The 17055-nt window shown below is 41.6% G+C and overlaps 1 protein-coding gene across 1 annotated transcript; it reads left to right on the top strand.

The window, feature by feature from the left end:
* Window positions 1–578: 578 nt before the first annotated feature.
* lonrf2 (LON peptidase N-terminal domain and ring finger 2) lies at window positions 579–16865 on the top strand. The gene is made up of 12 exons (XM_071481151.1): window positions 579–2360; window positions 7169–7287; window positions 8326–8448; window positions 9071–9226; window positions 9924–10149; window positions 11497–11596; window positions 11748–11862; window positions 12292–12413; window positions 12587–12773; window positions 12914–13048; window positions 13418–13567; window positions 14383–16865. The coding sequence occupies exons 1-12, from the start codon at window positions 1616–1618 to the stop codon at window positions 14539–14541; spliced, it is 2337 nt and encodes a 778-aa protein (XP_071337252.1). The 5' UTR covers window positions 579–1615; the 3' UTR covers window positions 14542–16865.
* The last annotated feature ends 190 nt before the right edge of the window (window positions 16866–17055 follow it).

Genomic DNA, 17055 nt, shown 5'->3' on the forward strand with positions numbered 1-17055 from the left:
TAAATTATGTTGGCAGTGGTTATATCTGAACACCAATGTATCTATTAGGGCCCTTATGCAGTTTCTCAGTGACTGCGCCTGCGAGCATTTCAGTTCCTGAATTGGGTCATCGCTACGTTATTTGAATAGAACCACAAAACTTGAGATGGGTCTAAATAAAGCAGTGTGGGAACAGCCTACTTTTTCTGTTCGTTTTGGCTGAAATGATAAGTATGAAAAACCAAATGCTGTCACCAGATTTAACTGCGGAACCATACCTGACACGCTGCTTATATAAAGCATTACATAAACAATGAATCCATCCCACAGCCGGCCACATGAGGAGTTTACCAGTGACAAAGTGACACTTAGACTCCAACACAACATGCAGGTCCCTCTTATTTCACCTGAAGGCATCCTACTGCGGTTTCACGTCTTAAAGCTCGTTAAAGCCACTAGCTGTGAGCTTGTTTTGATGAAGTTCACAGCCACTCATTCACTGTTTTCAGTAAGAGGTTATACAATACCATTGCGTTATATAAGTGAGCCACATAATGGACCAATCAGAGCCCGCTTCGCGCGTCATGTGACGGCTTGTGCTTGGTTCGGCGAATTGCATGAAATCCAAAGAAGCGACAACCTTTAGCCGCTGAAGCTAGCTGGCTAGCGACCCAGATGGAGTACCGTATTGAAAGCTTTGTTTTCACCGGGGTTTCTTTTACATGTTTAAGAGGAGGACATGGCATCCGGACGCGTTAAGACACACGCGTTTTGGGACATCGGGTCGAAAGGACTTCGTTTGCGGAGCTCGACGCCGGTTCACCCGCTGTAACGTTAGCTAGCTCCCTCGGCTTCACCGCTCCCGGGCTCCCTTACATAAAAACAACGGCTGCGGTTCACTTGAGAAAATACGGGCTTTGGGTCTGTCGCTGAAATATATACAATTTATCCTCTACTTCCTTTACTGTAAACTATTTTAAAACATAAACTCTGACTTTATTGAGTTTACAATGTATCTTAAAGCGCAATAGAGCAAATGGAAATTAAGCTTCTTACTTGCTAACGTTAAGCTCTAAGGATTTTACCCTTTGGTTCTACACGAACCATGAAAAAAAGCCGCAGGGTCGTTTTCCTCTGCTGGTGAAAGCGACATTGTTTCGGAAAGTTTTTGTTTGTACACGAGAGACGCTGTCGGCCCGCCTCCTTGTTGTGGAGGCAGCGGCAGAGGTTTGATAAGTGGACTGCTCAGGTAGTAAATAACACCGACCTCCCCCCTCAAACAAACCATAGCCGGCGTTCGCGGTGAAGCCACATCCCATGTTAACTTTATTGCCGGAGAGGCCACAGTTTAGTGTTTGAGGGGCTTTGACATAGACCCGCGATGTCATTCAGACGTCCTGTTTTATCGGGGTTTAGGTCGCATGACTCGGAATTGGTCCTAACCCGCTTCCAATGGCCAGCGGTGAGAGTCAGGCTCAGTCCGGGGGTTTGTTTGGCAGCGAGGCATTAGATGTCAGTGAGTCTGACTGTAGAGGTATGGTTTCTGAGCAGCGTTGGGAGCTGGGTCTCTTTTTGCCAGACAGTCAGTGAACCTCTTCGTCTTCTTAGTATCTGACTTTCCCTTTGGGAGAAGAAGATGGAGACGGGAGTAAGGTCTCACCAGGGCGAGCTGTTCGTCCAGCCACTCTCCAACCCTGGGGCTGCGGGCATCTGCCCCGAAATGCTGGAGGTGGCAGAGGAGGCCAACCGGGCTGGGGACTTTAGTCTGGCCGTGGAGATCTACAGCTCCCAGCTCGCAGACCTCCAGCAACCGGACAGGGGCTTGTGTCTGAGGAAGGCTGACTCTCTGGCCCGCGCTGGACGGATATCTGAGGCGCTGGACTCGTACTGCTTAGCGGCCAGCCTCGGTAAACTGCGCCCGGAGGAGCTTCCCCTCCTGGTGGACACCATCACCCGGACTCTCCGTGAGAAAGAGCTGGCAATCCCCGGGACGTTAAACAACCACGGTGTAAGCAGCGGCGGGGAAGATGGAGATGAAAGTAACGGGGAGTGTGAAGAGGATGAAGCCCTCGATTTGTTTTCTTGTCGCCTGTGCAAGTGTCTGCTCTATGAGCCCACGACCGTGGAGTGCGGACACACTTTCTGCAAACGCTGCTTGGAGGACGAAAGTGTCAGAGACTGTATACACTGCAAGCAAAAGTTGAACAAAAAAGACGGGCTGCCAAACTGCCGAAGAATAAACGTTGTTCTCAGCGGCCTGTTGGATAAACTGTTTGCAACTGAGAGTAAAGCTAGGAAACTCTGGATCGAGGGAGAGGTTTTGTGGAAAAAACAGGACCTCTCAGATGCGTTGGAGAGATACGATGCAGCGGTGGACCTAGGTAAGAGAGCACAGTCTCCGTATGTGCAACGGAAAATGTTTAATGTAAACTTTTCTGTGGTAAATGTGACGGATTGTAATCAAAACGGCAGTGTTTTGTACAGGTGACCTACTTTTTCTTAGTTTAGCTTCCCGGTGTCACCGGTGAGCGGCGCCACTCCTCCCAGTGTACACTGTAAGGGGTCAGGCGTTACATGACGCACCGTCCTTCATTACCTAAGTAGCCCACATCTGATCTTCTGTCTCCCACTGCCACGTCCATACAGTGTTTTATATTTATACTCTGTCCTTCTGTAGTTATGGGTAAGGAATGTATACTCTCTGGACACTCACTTAATAATCTCACTTTTTTTACATCCAGAAAATACTGTATTTATTTACTTAATGCTTGCCTTGTGCATGAGTACATTCTGAGTTGGAAGTACTCCTCCCATTACCAATGGTGTTTCATAAACTGTGTTGGGTAACACTCAGGGAAGGCTGGCAGTGATACACTGTAGTTGATCTGCCGCATTAGCAAAACAACAACTTATATTAACATTTAAAGCTACTGTTTCATATTCTTTGGGTTTGATGTCACTGTAAGCAGCTATCTTGCCTAACCTGCTGAGCCCAAATACGGAATGTTCCGTTCTCTTGGCACATTACACAAAGAGTACCTGTGTGTTTCAGTAATTTCTGTGCCAGGGCAAGTCTCATATTGCACAGTTTTAATCCTTAGAGAAAGTTGAGCTGACCCCTTCCCACCTCTGGCCCTCATATTAAAGTCACATTAAAAATTAATTTCCCGTGGTCCTCAAATAGCTAAATGGGTGTCAGGCATAAGGACTATACTCCAGTCTCTCTTTTGTCGTTTTGAGTGTTCAGATGGCTCCTTCTCAAATATGTCTCTCCCCAGATCAATATTGATTCATGCCTTCTGTCTTGTGAAGGACTGTGGATGACAGAGTGCCTTCACAGCTTTGGTACTGTCAGTTGGTGTTTTCCCAACAAAGGCAGCAGGAGGCCTTCTGGTATCTGTGATGGAGGATGAGTGTAATAGTCTCATAATGCAAGCAGAAACAGAGCTGTTCTCCAGCCTGTGCCTTATGCAGTTTCCCCCCACTTTGCTGGTTATCTGTGCCACATGTCTTATGCGCTGCTCTTACACAATGAAAGTGATATAATGATGTGCGTTGTGTTTGATAAAACGAAAGGGACGGGTGCAATATTGGAGGAAGAGGCTGGGGTATGTTTTGCATGGAAATGCCACGATAATGCAATGCCACAGAACTATTTTGTATCCAACTGCAACTAATGATTATTTTCATTGTAGATTAATCAGCTGATTAATTTCTCCATGAATCAGTTTATTTTTTTTCTTTTGGTATGTAAAAATTGAGAAAATGGTGAGAAATGCCTTCTCAAATGCTTTAAACAATTATCAAAATAGTCGTCAATTTACATAAATGCACAGACTGATCCTGTCTGTGTCTTTTACTCACAAATGCATTTACTTATGTCAGCCCCTCGAGCCGGGAAAGTTTGTGTGTGTTTCTTTATGGGGTTAGATCAGGGTTATTGTGTCAGACGTTCACGTTTTTTTGTTAGGAATTAAAGTTAAAAACAGGACACAATCTTTGATCTGCATGGACGGATGGTGTTCTCTGAGAGGGGCAGCCACTTTGCACACTTCACTTCACACTTCCCACTTCCACATTTTTTTCAAACTGGATATCTGTCCTCAAGGACCCCACACTCATTTTTGGAATCCAAAGCAATCCCACACTGCTGATTCCAATTTCTTTTTCGTGGGATTGAGATTGGTTAGTGCTGTGTCTGTGGTGCCAGATATCAAGTCTGACAGGCAGTTAAGGAAGAAAGGAAATGTGCTGGTGAGATTCTCTGTTCTCATTTATTTTTTTAATACTGGCAATAAGCAGGATGAGCCATGGTATAATGTGAAGACAGTATACCACTGCAACCCTACTACCAAGTTTTTTCCGTAGCCTAAGTGCAACAGCTGTCCCTAGACCAACAGATCAGACTTAGCAGTTTACCTGAGGTGCAGCTGAGACACGTGTTCAAAAAGTCACCTTTAAACTACATTTAGTCCATTAGTACCATTTTACCAATATTTGTAATCACTTAAAATTCAAAGAGGTCCAGTTAGGCAAAATTTCCTCAAGCAAAGGTCTGGGGGACCAATTAATTGTTCTTTTGTCATTTCAAGGAAAATAGAGCAGAGAGTGTTTGAAAAATGTGCATCTTAAAATAAAGTGATTCATTTTAGAGAAATTAATTAAAAGTAATGGAGATACACCAGTCGGACTACATCATCTATTAACATGATGAGTATATGTTTTTAATGTATTTCACAAGTTGCAAATAGCTTGAGTGAACATATCAGTAAAACCTCCACAGACAACATATTTGTTTTCCACCGAAATGAAATGTAACACTTTATTTATTCATAAAATTCTTTGTGACTGAACATAATCTAGCCAACAATTACGTTTCCTACGAAACTTATTTGCTGTGCAGTTTAGTTGTAGCCTATAAAGTGTAATTTCTAGGAAACAGAGCTTGTCCATATAAGGACAAAGATCACTGTCTCTGTCCTGGCACTGATGGCTGATTGATCATAAAGGTGATAATGTTAGTAAAGATAGGTCTTTAAACTATTATCCAACCAGGATGATCTCTTTTTCCCAATGTTAACTTCTGCAAATTTATTTGGACCGATATATGCTTTGATATTAACTGTATAAATGAGGAAATGAAGTGCACACATGAGACAGCTTCTTCAGGCTCGACAACAGGGGAGGAAACCGACTCAGCGTTCATCAAAGAAAAACCCATGAGTGAACAGGTTAGGTTTACAGAGTAAATTACAGAGTTAAAGTTGTCTCAGCTTCTGGAGCAGGAAACTCAGGATCAACAAATTCAAATTTTCACAAACCACTTCCTGGAATACGCCCCTGGTGACAGTGAACAGGCAAACAGCTCCTCACATTTAAATCTGAAAGATCGCAGCTCTTAATTGAGTTGCAGCAGTTGTAGAGTTATAGCCACATACAGAGCCACTCACAATATATTTATGAAGTGACGCCTTCTGAGGCACCACAGATCTGCAAAGCAGTGTCAACTCTACAAAACTACTTGTGTTTGAATTTAAATGTTGTAGATTTCATTGATTCCAGCATCAACTGCATTAGAACTTCATCTATTACTCGTGCTGGGGATCAGGACAGGGTATTCAGTTCTGTCCAAACTGTCCAGATCTCTGGCACTCCTTATTCCATGAGCATTATCCACAAAACTTTATTGAATTATAGAAAATGTTGCAGGAAGCTATTAAAATGAAAGGAAATCATAATTGTCAAGAGGTGTTAATTGCAAAGTCCTTGCTCAACAAACAATTGCATCTCTCCAGTGGACTGAGGCTACAAAGTTTTCAATGTGCAGCTCTTTTTTTTTTTTATAGTTTTTTTTTCTAATGTTGCCCTTAGTAAGTATGAGGTACCAACTTGTCGGCAAATGCTCATAAGATAATTGTTAATGAAAAAACGCGGTTGAAATAAGACATAGACTTTAGTAAGCTGTGCTGCTGGAAACAGCTGTTCTTCAGGCATCATTAATTATCATTTATTCACAAAATGCAGACAAACTGCAGTTTGCTCATAGCTCAGTGTTTTGGTAAATTTTTAAATATTGTCTGTTGGTCCTGCTTTTAGTGTTTGTGCGTGAGCCTCATCCACGCACAAACACTAAACACTGCTCAGTCAAGCAGCCTCTTCTCCTTAGTTCTGAGAAGATGAGAGATTCAGTCTTTGGAAAATGCTTATTCAAATAACTTGCCAAAGGGTTTCACAACTCAAAGTTCCACCTATGAGGTGCCAAACACAAGGCCATCAACCTGGTGAACTGCAACTAAACTGTAGAACCACTGTGTTGACGTGTGCTGGTTTTTCCCTTGAAACGTTGTCACTGTTGTGTACACCCAGTCTCTAACCTTGAGCCAAACAAATAATCGCAAAATAATTGCTTTGAATTAAAATTGTATTGAAAAAAGGATTTAAAAAAGTATAAGTTGTAATTACTTGCATAACTAACACAAGGAGACAATAACACAAACTGTTTACCTGCTGTTTCTCTACATGATTGGGCAGTTTGGGGCAGTGTTCCGCTATCGTGTATTTATTTGTTTTGGTTCTGTATGTTTTGGGTTTTTTTTTTTTTTTCCAGTTAATTGTCAAGCTTGATTTTAATTTTCTAAGATAACACAGGAAGAGTTTGGTTCCAAAAATAAGATTATTGATTGATCAGTGGCATCTTCTCTTACAGAATGAACAGCATCAAAGCAATGCAAATTAAACTTTGTTTTCCTGTCAACTAATCCCATGAAATGAAAGTCCCTTGTTGAAATAATCATCAGGCTGGAACTAAGTGGTTCACAGGAATGAAAAGATTATTACCACTCATGCATATGCAGCAAATAGGGTAAAAATGTTCCAAAAGTCCAAGTTGGGCGTACAGCTCACTTTCTATGACAATTAGTAAAGTGTATCATTTGCTAATGTGAGCACTGAATGACTGTTGGATGACAAAAACTGTCTAATTGTAATTGTTCACTGAGACATAAGTTCTAACACGTGAAATAGGGCTCAAGCCACATGTTACATTGCTGCCCTACTTCCATCAGACCTAGAAAAGCCTGTCCAACCCCTGGAGCTGGAGGTCTATCCAGTGACCTGATGGTGTGTGTGTGTGTGTGTGTGTGTGTGTGTGTGTGTGTGTGTGTGTGTGTGTGTGTCCTGTGGTGTACAGTGCCCTCTTCAGGCAGACTGCTGTGTCAACGGGCTGAGTTGCACATGGAGATGAGGAACTTCAGCCAAGCGGTGCAGGATGCCACCAGCCTGTGTCAAATAAAACCTCTCTGGACAAAGGTGAGACACAGGTTTGAAATGGATCTGCCTGTTAGAGCTGAATATATCTGGGTAAGGATAAAGATAAGACATGGCCTGTACCCACAATAAAATCAGTAGTTTAGCACTATGTAATTAAAGGTCATTGTTTTTAAGCATCAGAGAGTTGATCTCCCTCCTGCTGTCAGACACAACTGAGCTACAGGTTACAGCGAACAGGACGGCTCAGAAAATGATTTGTATTGTTGAACACATTCTAAAGTAAAATGTCTTCTATTTGCAAGTCAACCTATGAACTGCTGGTATAAAATGTAAGAAGATTATAATTTAAACCCACAGTGCTAACCACCCTTATATAAAGTGAGAGAAATATTTTGTGAGTGCTATTACTACAGTTTGTAATGTTTTTGAGACACTTTGCCTACATTTTTGAAGACTTATTTGATACCTTATAGTACGTTTCAATCTGTTTTACAATGCAACCTATAGACAATATCATGTATCATGTAGACATCATCGGAACAATATCAGACATACCACAAATGTGCTGTCACTGCAGCAACAAAGTTGTAAGAGTTCAACACAATTATTATGTGTTTATATTTTTGGAATTTGTGTATACTTGGAAGCAGTATTACTTTATTATGTTATTACTTTAGAATTGTTTTATTCAGGCTAGATAAGATACAGAAGTTTATTGTTATTGTAGTCCCTACAATGAGATTCTGTTTGGCATCTCATCAAGGAAAGCAACAGGACTCGAGATTAAAAATACAAGTGTTCAGGGCTGTCATGCCTGTGTAAGTGGATAATAAATGAGTTCTTTATACTGCAGATTTCAAAACATGTTGCTAAGCAAGGGAAGCTTGGCTTGATGTTAATAATGGTGTTAATAATAAAAATACAGTAATAGAGAAACAGATCACACAACATGTCCCATAAAGATCAGCTGTCAACCAGAACAGATGGCAACACTGAGGGGATTTTTTTGTTTTTGGATGTAGACCAAAATACTGGATTGTCTCAATCACACTGTCTCACACTTTTTGTTGATTTCAGGCTCACTACCTGAAAGCCACAGCACTGAGTGCTGCAGGCCAGAACGATGAGGCCGTGCAGGAGTACTTCCTGTGTGTGGCACTGAAGCCTGACTGGACCAAAGTCAAACTGGAAGCTCAGAAGGTAAGAGAAACTTGATTAAATAGCTGAGATATTAATTTGCTTAATCACATTTATTTAAAAAAAAAAAAAAAAAAGTTCTGGGGTGGCCGACAGTGGAGTGGTTAGAGCGTGTACCACGTGAACTGATGCCTGACTCTTTCCCCCTCTCTGCTCCTATCCTGTCACTCTCTACTGTCCAGTCAAATAGAGGCAAAATGCAGCCAAAGATATTAATGTTAACATATGTTTTCATATCAATGAACCTCAGTTTTTCTAATAAAATGAGGTGCATAATTGTAAAAAATACATAATTTTTTTGGAGGAAAATGTTTTATTTCTATAAAACTGAAGAATAGAAATAAAAGTATATGTAGGGGATGCTCCTGTTCAGGTGTAATTTAACAGTGCAAGTTGTGGCTGCTGTTGAATCAGTCTCAATGTCAGATTTTGAGAACAGCACATACAATAAGGTGCAGACAAGTGTGAGTGAGTCTCATCACATTGTCAGTACAAAGAGAAGAAAACAGCTCTTCATCTCAGGCAGAATACAGGAGGGGAAACAAATTTCCCCGCATTCTTCTGCTCATCGCTCTATGTGGATTATAAACATTAATTGGGCGCTACCCTCTGTTTCTGCATGCAGGTCCTTAGCGAGCTGTTCTCCTCCGTGTTTGAGAATGAGGACCTGCCAACACCGGTGCATCCTCTGCAGGGAGGGTTGGCCACCCGCCTCATCAAACCCCCTGCCTTGCTCAGGTCCCTGAGGCCACTCACACAGAGACCAGGCTCCTCCTCACAGGTGATTGTACACAAACAAACACACTCCACCCACTGAGACCAGTGGAAACATCTGTGAGAAAGGACATTTTTTTCCAAATTATTTAAGGATCATTGAAGCATTTAGAAGAAAAAACTCTAATATTGAAATGTTGCCTAGCCTTATACAAATGTGTATTTTCCAATGAGTTTCTTTTATCTCCCACCCTGTGTCTTCATTTAGCTTTTAAACATTTTGGGACACGTCAGCAGAGTCAGTTACACAAGTCATAGAGAAATTGCTCTTATCTGAGCACATCTTACTCAGTGTATTTTCACCACTGCTGACAAGCCTGTGCTTTACCATCTTGTATAATAATGGTTATATAAGTCCTTTATCCCCAACGATCAGAAAACACTTTTGTGTGGAGGGAAGCAGTGAAGCGCGTTTTTCTTACTTGTGTAATTTGGACAATTATTGTGAACATGGCCTTAGGCAAAGTATGTCATCATCTCATTTGTGGATGTGTTTGTGTCAGCAGGTTCATATCAGGGTAATTGGTTCTGTCTGCATCTTTATTTAGACTTTTTCACATTTCCACCACAGTTGGCATTTTGTATTGACATTTTGATGAGAGATGAACTGGAGCAAAGTGTGGCTGTCAAAGGGATGATCCCTTTATAATCGGCCCGCTCTGGAAAACTCGAGCTCTAATTGCTCTGTCTGTCTCTGTGTCCAGGACTCAGAGTTCAGTGTGACTAAAAGCGCTCCAGTAGACAACTCATCCTCCAGACTATCTGCTGTGATGCCTGTTAAATCGGACCATGCTGCAGGGGAGGGCAGCACCAAGAGCCTGGCTGAGGTTCTGGCGGCACTACCAGCACCCCCTGGTGGTCTTAAGAGGAAACACAACAGTGATGGAACCTCAACAGCTTTCAACCCCCCCTCCAAGCTACTCAGACCTGGTGAGTATCATTTAATACATAATTATTCACTCTTGCATATAAAAGTTATGCTGATTCAATTGATTTGTTTGCAAAAATACCGTATTTTCCGCACTATAGGGCGCACTGGATTATAAGGCGCACTGTCAATAAATGGTCTATTTTCGAACTTTTTTCATATATAAAGCGCACCGGACTATAAGGTGCATTAAGCGAAACAAAACAGTCAGATAAGTCAGTCAAACTTTATTACATGCGTTCACAATAACTCTCAACATTGTTCAAACGTTAATGAGCGTATTCACAATAACTCCTTATAGGTCCTTATACACATACACTGTAATATTATGGTGAAGCACAGTATGTATTACTCCGCGACGCTCCTGACTATGATAGCCGTAATGCTGCAAGCGGTGCAGCTTTGTAGTTTACCAAAGTCGTCCTAAAACATTTTGACAGAGCGCCGTGAGTGCTGTGTACCACACAAAATCTCTTCGAGGTCAGTAAGCACAACCGGAATTAATCTATACATAAGGCGCTCCGGCTTATAAGGCGCACTGTCGTTTTTTGAGAAAATTAAAGGCTTTTAAGTGCGCCTTATAGTCCGGAAAATACGGTAATTTGTTTTCATTGGCGTCACCTGCTAATTATCAATGGATGATAAAAGTGAGGTTGTTTTACGTGGCAATGCATGTGTGCAAGTATGATCCCATTAGTAAAATAAGTCATTGCTAGTCCAAATTCAGTATATACAATACTTTCATATTCTTTCTTTGCTTTCGAGTATAGTGGGAAAATCAGAGTTTGAAGTAGGACATGAGCAAGCCTTCATGAGTCTAACACGGTCATTATAGGATGCAGAGCAAAAAGAAACAGAACAAGTAGTACAAGGTATTACTTTCGTCATTGAGTATATTATTAAGTTGATAGAGATGTCTCAGTCTCCTCCTTAGAGTCCCATGCGTCCTTGTGCTGAACCAGCTGAGCTACTTTTCCAGCCAGAGAAGAGAATATTCTCTGTCAGTGCCAATGTTTCTGTTCTGGTTGACCAAATAAACACCCTGTTTAACATCATCAAATAAATGTTCAATGCAGTAAACTTCGGTCCAGTACTGTGCATCACACAAAAACAAAAAGATCATTCATGATTTTATAAAATGACTTGTTATGATATGAACACAGTTAAACTGTATGATCATTGCAGCATTATTCCACTGGATGTTTTTTGCCAAAGGTTTTTTATGTCCTTCTCTTTAATAGTTGACACAGCTTCATGTATAAATCTGCCCTCTCCGTTGTGTAGATAATAAATAAGATGAACACCCACAGAAATGTGTATCCTGATGTTGTGATGATGTTTTTGTGCAGATGAGGTGAGCAGCTTTCAGACGGTCTCAGTGTGCGGAGGGAGGATGATTCCTTCTGATCTGTTGGACAGTGGAGACATGGAGTGCTCACTCTGCATGAGGTGACTGTATACAGTCTTAACACACACACTGCATGCAGACACAATATTCAGATTTTGGCAGCAGATAGGATCAAAACTATAGACTTAACAACTTAATGGACTGAATATCTAGCTGGCTCAGCTTGCTGTTTTTTGGTCATTTCTCCTCCAGATTGTTCTATGAGCCCGTGGCCACTCCCTGCGGACACACTTTCTGCCTCAAATGTCTGGAGCGCTGCCTGGACCACAACCCCAACTGCCCTCTGTGCAAGGAGAATCTGTCTGAGGTACACACACTTACTTTATATAGTAAAATATTCAAATAACCTTTATTCAAAACGGGGTTTCACATGGTAAAAACATGGTCAGTGACTGTACTTTGTAGTAGTACTGAAACAATTTATTGTTTATTGAATTGATATACTAACAGATAATTGATCATTTTTATCAGTTATTACTTGTTTGTTCATTTATCCATAAAAATACCACCATCTTTGTTTTATTTCATTGTAAATATAATACCTATGGGCAGTGGATTTAAAATTTCAGTGGGTGTTTTTCTCTATTTTCTGACCATTTTATAAGTTAAAGACTTTATAGATGAATCCAGAAAATCTTGAAAGATTAAATGATAATGAGATCATTTGTTATTTGTTATTGTATTGCCTGAGTATGTGATAAAAAGCATACTTATGGCCTGTGTGTGTGTCATGTAGTATCTGGCCACCAGGGGTTACAACAAGACACTGCTGATGGAGGAAGTGCTGCAGCGTTACCTAGGAGATGAGCTGGCAGAGAGGAAGAAAATCCATGAAGAGGAGATGAAGGAATTATCCAAGTCAGTTTTACACACACACACACACACACACACACACACACACACACACACACACACACACACACACACACACACACACACACACACACACACATTAAGTGATCTTTTCCAAAACTTTCAGATACTCAGAAAGTACCACAGTCTCAACCCCATCATCACTGTTTGTGTTGTAGCTTGAACCAGGAAGTGCCGATCTTCGTGTGCACCATGGCCTTCCCCACCATCCCCTGTCCACTGCACGTGTTTGAGCCACGCTACCGCCTCATGATCCGCCGCTCCATGGAGACAGGTACCAAGCAGTTCGGCATGTGCATAGCTGATGAGCTCAAAGGCTTCGCTGACTACGGCTGCATGCTGCAGGTGAGTGTGTGTCTGGAGCTGGTACAGGATGTCACTCATTTGCTTATTTCCCTCTTCCTCGGACCTTCTCATCTCAAGTTAGTGTATGCACTCAAATAACAGATTCCATCAGTTTAAATACAAGATGAACTGTGTTTCAGGTGCGAGATGTGAAGTTCTTTCCTGACGGTCGCTCGGTGGTTGACACCATCGGTGTGTCACGGTTCAAGGTCCTCAGCCACGGCCAAAGAGACGGCTACAACACCGCCAAGATAGAGTACCTGGAAGACAAGAAGGTGAGCTGAGAGCATGGCTGCACGGATGTGTTGTCAGTCAGAGGATGTCATTTCAGACACTTTCCATCATGGTACTGTCAAGCAAATGTCACATAAAGCAGGTTTTTTATTTTTATTTTTTGTAGTCGTGACGCTACAATGAGACAAAGAAAAAGGAGTCTTCTTCTGTGCCAAAGGCAAATTCAATCATGCCACAGGGGAAAAACCTACTCTTTCTGCACACACGAACACACAAGTTGTTGATGTTAATAAATATATATTTCAATTATTCTCTTTCCAGTCAGGTGGAGATTTTTGACATGGGAAATTTTTCAAACTGTGCCATCGTTCCTCTGACTGAAAAAAAAAAAAAAAACTCTTTCCAATCAGGTGGAGGGGGAGGAACTGGTGGAGCTTCTGAAGCTGCACGATTCTGTATATGAGCAGGCCAGCAATTGGTTCACCTCGCTGAAAGACAACATGAAGAGCCAGATACTCAGCCACTTCGGACACCTTCCCAGCAAAGACCCTGACCCTCAGGTCTGAATACTTCTCTAGAGCATAGTTTGGCTGCTTTTAGCACCGACAAACGTGAGGAAACAAAATGCCAGTTCACTAATGACTCCTGAAACAGCTTTAAACAACACTGACTGTACTGTACTAAGCTGCACCCTTTATCAGCTTTGCTTATGACGTATAAGAGCTTAAATAAAAAATCTGCCAAGTTCAGGCTCATTTTAGTTGGGTTAAGGTTGAATTTGTGCAACATTATAACTAATGCTTCCAGTCTCTAATGAGATACATGTCATAACATTTTGAAACATTTAATTTTGTTGGGCTAGACTATCATAGGAAAGTATGAATATGAACATCATATGCTTAAAATTTTAGAAGGAACATTCTGTGTCCAGCCAGTGTCATTAAAGCAGCTAGGTACTTTCCTAGAGCAGTAAGGGAGGGTAGGATGGTAGCTGTTTCCACTCTCCACTTAAAAACCTGCCAGCTGCCCCAGGTTTTCTGTTTGTTATTCTCTGCTCACACTGAAAAACTGCTCTAGCTTGGCAGATACCTGGTGAAAACCAGTTATTGACAAATGTCTGTACAGACAGTTATGGAGCTCGTACTTTTGTTGTCTGCATCTAGAAATGGAGTCAGATTTGTGAGAAGAAAATTTACTTTCCATTGTATGGGAAAGCAGTGGTTTGGAATAAAGTGCCCGAAAGCCATTGAAATCATATTTTTTTTAAAAGATGCTCTAAAGCCCTGTGAGAAGTGAAAGTTTTATAATGCATAGAGAGAAATGTAGACTGCTTTTTAAAACTACAATCACTGTTTTTATCTTTTCCCTCCTGCAGGCCAGTCCCAGTGGTCCGGCCTGGTGCTGGTGGCTCCTCGCTGTCCTTCCACTGGAGAATCGAGCCCAGCTCACCATCCTGTCCATGACCTCGCTGAAGGACCGCCTCATTGCCATCCGCAGGGTCCTCATCTTCGTCACGCGCAAGAGGCCGCGGTGATTGCCCAGCCACACGGGAGACGGACCGGAAACGCTTGGGCTTCTATGCAGTTCAGCAATCCGTTCATTCATGTTTTTTGGTCATTCGACCCCTCATTGACTGATTACGTCACTCATTTATACATGTATTTGCTCATCCTTGAACCCATCTACTTCTACATCAGTTCATTCTCTCAGATGCTCATGAACGTCTTCCTCTGTCATGCGGCCTTTCTGAACGCACACGTCTGTTCTGTTGAGTGTCAGTGGGTTGGGATACTGGTATGAGGGCATTCTCTGTTCATGCAGCCATCCCTCCACCAATAACTGTATTTGCTGAAATGAGCTACAGTACATTTTTAAACAAGTGACCTCTCACCTCTTGTTCTCTGTAAAATTGGAGGTAAAATCAGCCCGGCTGAGCCGCGTCGCTTCCATTTAGGTCATCTCTGGCTGACTTTCTTGACTCTCTGTTAGAAAAGAACAAAAACCTGTTATCACACAAGCACTGAGCAGGAAAGGATCAGGTTCAGGATCGGGGTCAAGAGGAATTGTTTTTTTCCCCCACATATACAAAACAGTATTTCACATAAGCTGAAACAGAAGTTGGCCTGTCGCAGAGCCGTGTGGCCGCCCTCATCCTCAAGCGTGTACAGGTACGGAATCAAAACAAAAACTCACTTAGTGAAATATGAAGCAAAAACAAGAACACTTTGGCATGACAGTAACACACAAAGGTGAATGTACTGGTCTGGCTGTAGTATGTGGATGTCTTTTTTTTTTCTCCCTACTACATTTATAGAGTCCGTTTGGTGAGGTGCATATGAGGTATGTGCACCAGCAACAGCTGCTTCACTTGAAATCTTCCTGACTGAGCCAAAATTCATGTGCAAAAACCTGGAACTTTATATCTGCTGCCTCACCGGGCAGCAGGCATGTACCTCAGATTGTCTGATAGAGAGTCAGTGTTTTGACATAGGATTGTGATTATGCCCGTGTTCACACTAAAAACCACAGACTACAATGTGTGAGAACAAGTGCAACTCTACAACAACACGCTCCACTTCACTTGTTCTGAAAGAAGATTCAACATATGATTGAAGAGCAAAGATAAGTCGGGCTATCACAGAAAGTTCTAGTTGCATTTAGCAAAATGCAGATTTAAATGCATCCTCCCAGATACAGTCGATCTGGAACATTTATGTCCTATTGTAGCATATCTCTGGGACGTCAAATACAGACTTCGTTATATGGTTGTTTTTTTTGTCTCTCTCTCTTCGATGCCCTTAAGTGTATGTGTATGGTGAAATTTTAAGTTGGGTGATTTATATGTATATCAATGTAACTCGGAGGCCTTTTTAATGTTTTATTTAAGGAACGTTTTAACCTCTCTTTCAATCCCTTTCTCTCTCAGTACATTTACATGCACACTGTAATGCAGTTGCCGGGCTTGAAGTTGCCCTGCAGAGTTCTCTTGCAAACAAATAGTTGTGTTTACAATCAGTGTTTCTCACCAAAATGTTCTGTGTATCCCTGAGACTTGACAAATGTGTTGCATAGTTTTCTTATTATTTCCTTATTTTTTAACTTGCATTTGTTGGATTACAGGTAACATTGTGGGTTTTTCACCGTGTGGGGCAGCAGAGCAATGTTTTGAGTGGGGCCCACTTTTGTTTTTTGTCCTGTGCAAGAACATGCAGGTGAGCCAGTCCCACTTCCTGCTGAGTTATTCCACAGATCAACATCTGGCTGTGGTAACCTGTTGAACATGCAAGGTACCAGCAACCTGCAGAGAAAAAGAAGATTGCAAACTGATGTAAACAATGAAGGTGTATTCAGAGCCTCAGCTTTGCAAACTTTTTTTTTTTTTTTTTTTTTTTTTTTTGCTAATGAGGATTTAATTTGTTTTGGTGAGAAACAATGAAAACTTTACTGTGTGCTTGTGAGAATATTCTCCAGTGTACCTTTTAATCTTAAAACGGATTAATGGTGAAGGAAGTGTTGATGGCTTAGATTTAACAGTGTCTGCAAGTCTTAAAATAAAAAAATGAAAAATCAAATGAGCTACAGAAACTCCCAAGTTGGGAAAACAACACTTTGTCACATCAACTTTAAGCAGGTTAAAATGTTTGCATTGGACAGCTGTGGTTGTAATTGCATTATTAGCATACACGAAAATGCACTGTCTCTCTGTACAATTCTGTCCTCTCAAAAGTTTGTGACTCCACTGCAGTCGCTGGCTCTTGGTATGGGAGCCATGTTCACAATGTGCTGCATTTCCCTGGTATATTTGTAAAGGGAGCTCTTCTACTTATTTTTTATTGCAAATAAAGAAAAATACATTTAGTCCTGTCTCTACTTGATGTTTTGTAGCACCTGTCTCATATTATGGTTGAGGGGAAAGAACACTACAACTTTTGTTGCACAATAGAAGTTGATAAACATTCCCATACAGCAGCAGCAACAGCAGCAGCATCCTCCTCTACCCATATCTGACTCTCATGCTCATACTTGTATATCATTATTAAGTGGACGC

Source organism: Trachinotus anak, unplaced genomic scaffold (genome assembly GCF_046630095.1).
Source record: "Trachinotus anak isolate AG129_WGS33_773 ecotype Australia unplaced genomic scaffold, CSIRO_AGI_Tana_v1 ptg000001l, whole genome shotgun sequence".
In the NCBI taxonomy this organism is placed as follows: domain Eukaryota; kingdom Metazoa; phylum Chordata; class Actinopteri; order Carangiformes; family Carangidae; genus Trachinotus; species Trachinotus anak.

Excerpts from the sequence above, each read along its gene's own strand:
- lonrf2 (XM_071481151.1), top strand. The coding sequence starts at position 1,616 with ATGGAGACGGGAGTAAGGTCTCACCAGGGCGAGCTGTTCGTCCAGCCA. Across the intron at positions 11,863-12,291 it reads GCAAGGAGAATCTGTCTGAG|TATCTGGCCACCAGGGGTTA; the intron begins GTACACACACTT and ends TGTGTCATGTAG. Across the intron at positions 12,414-12,586 it reads GAGATGAAGGAATTATCCAA|CTTGAACCAGGAAGTGCCGA; the intron begins GTCAGTTTTACA and ends TTTGTGTTGTAG.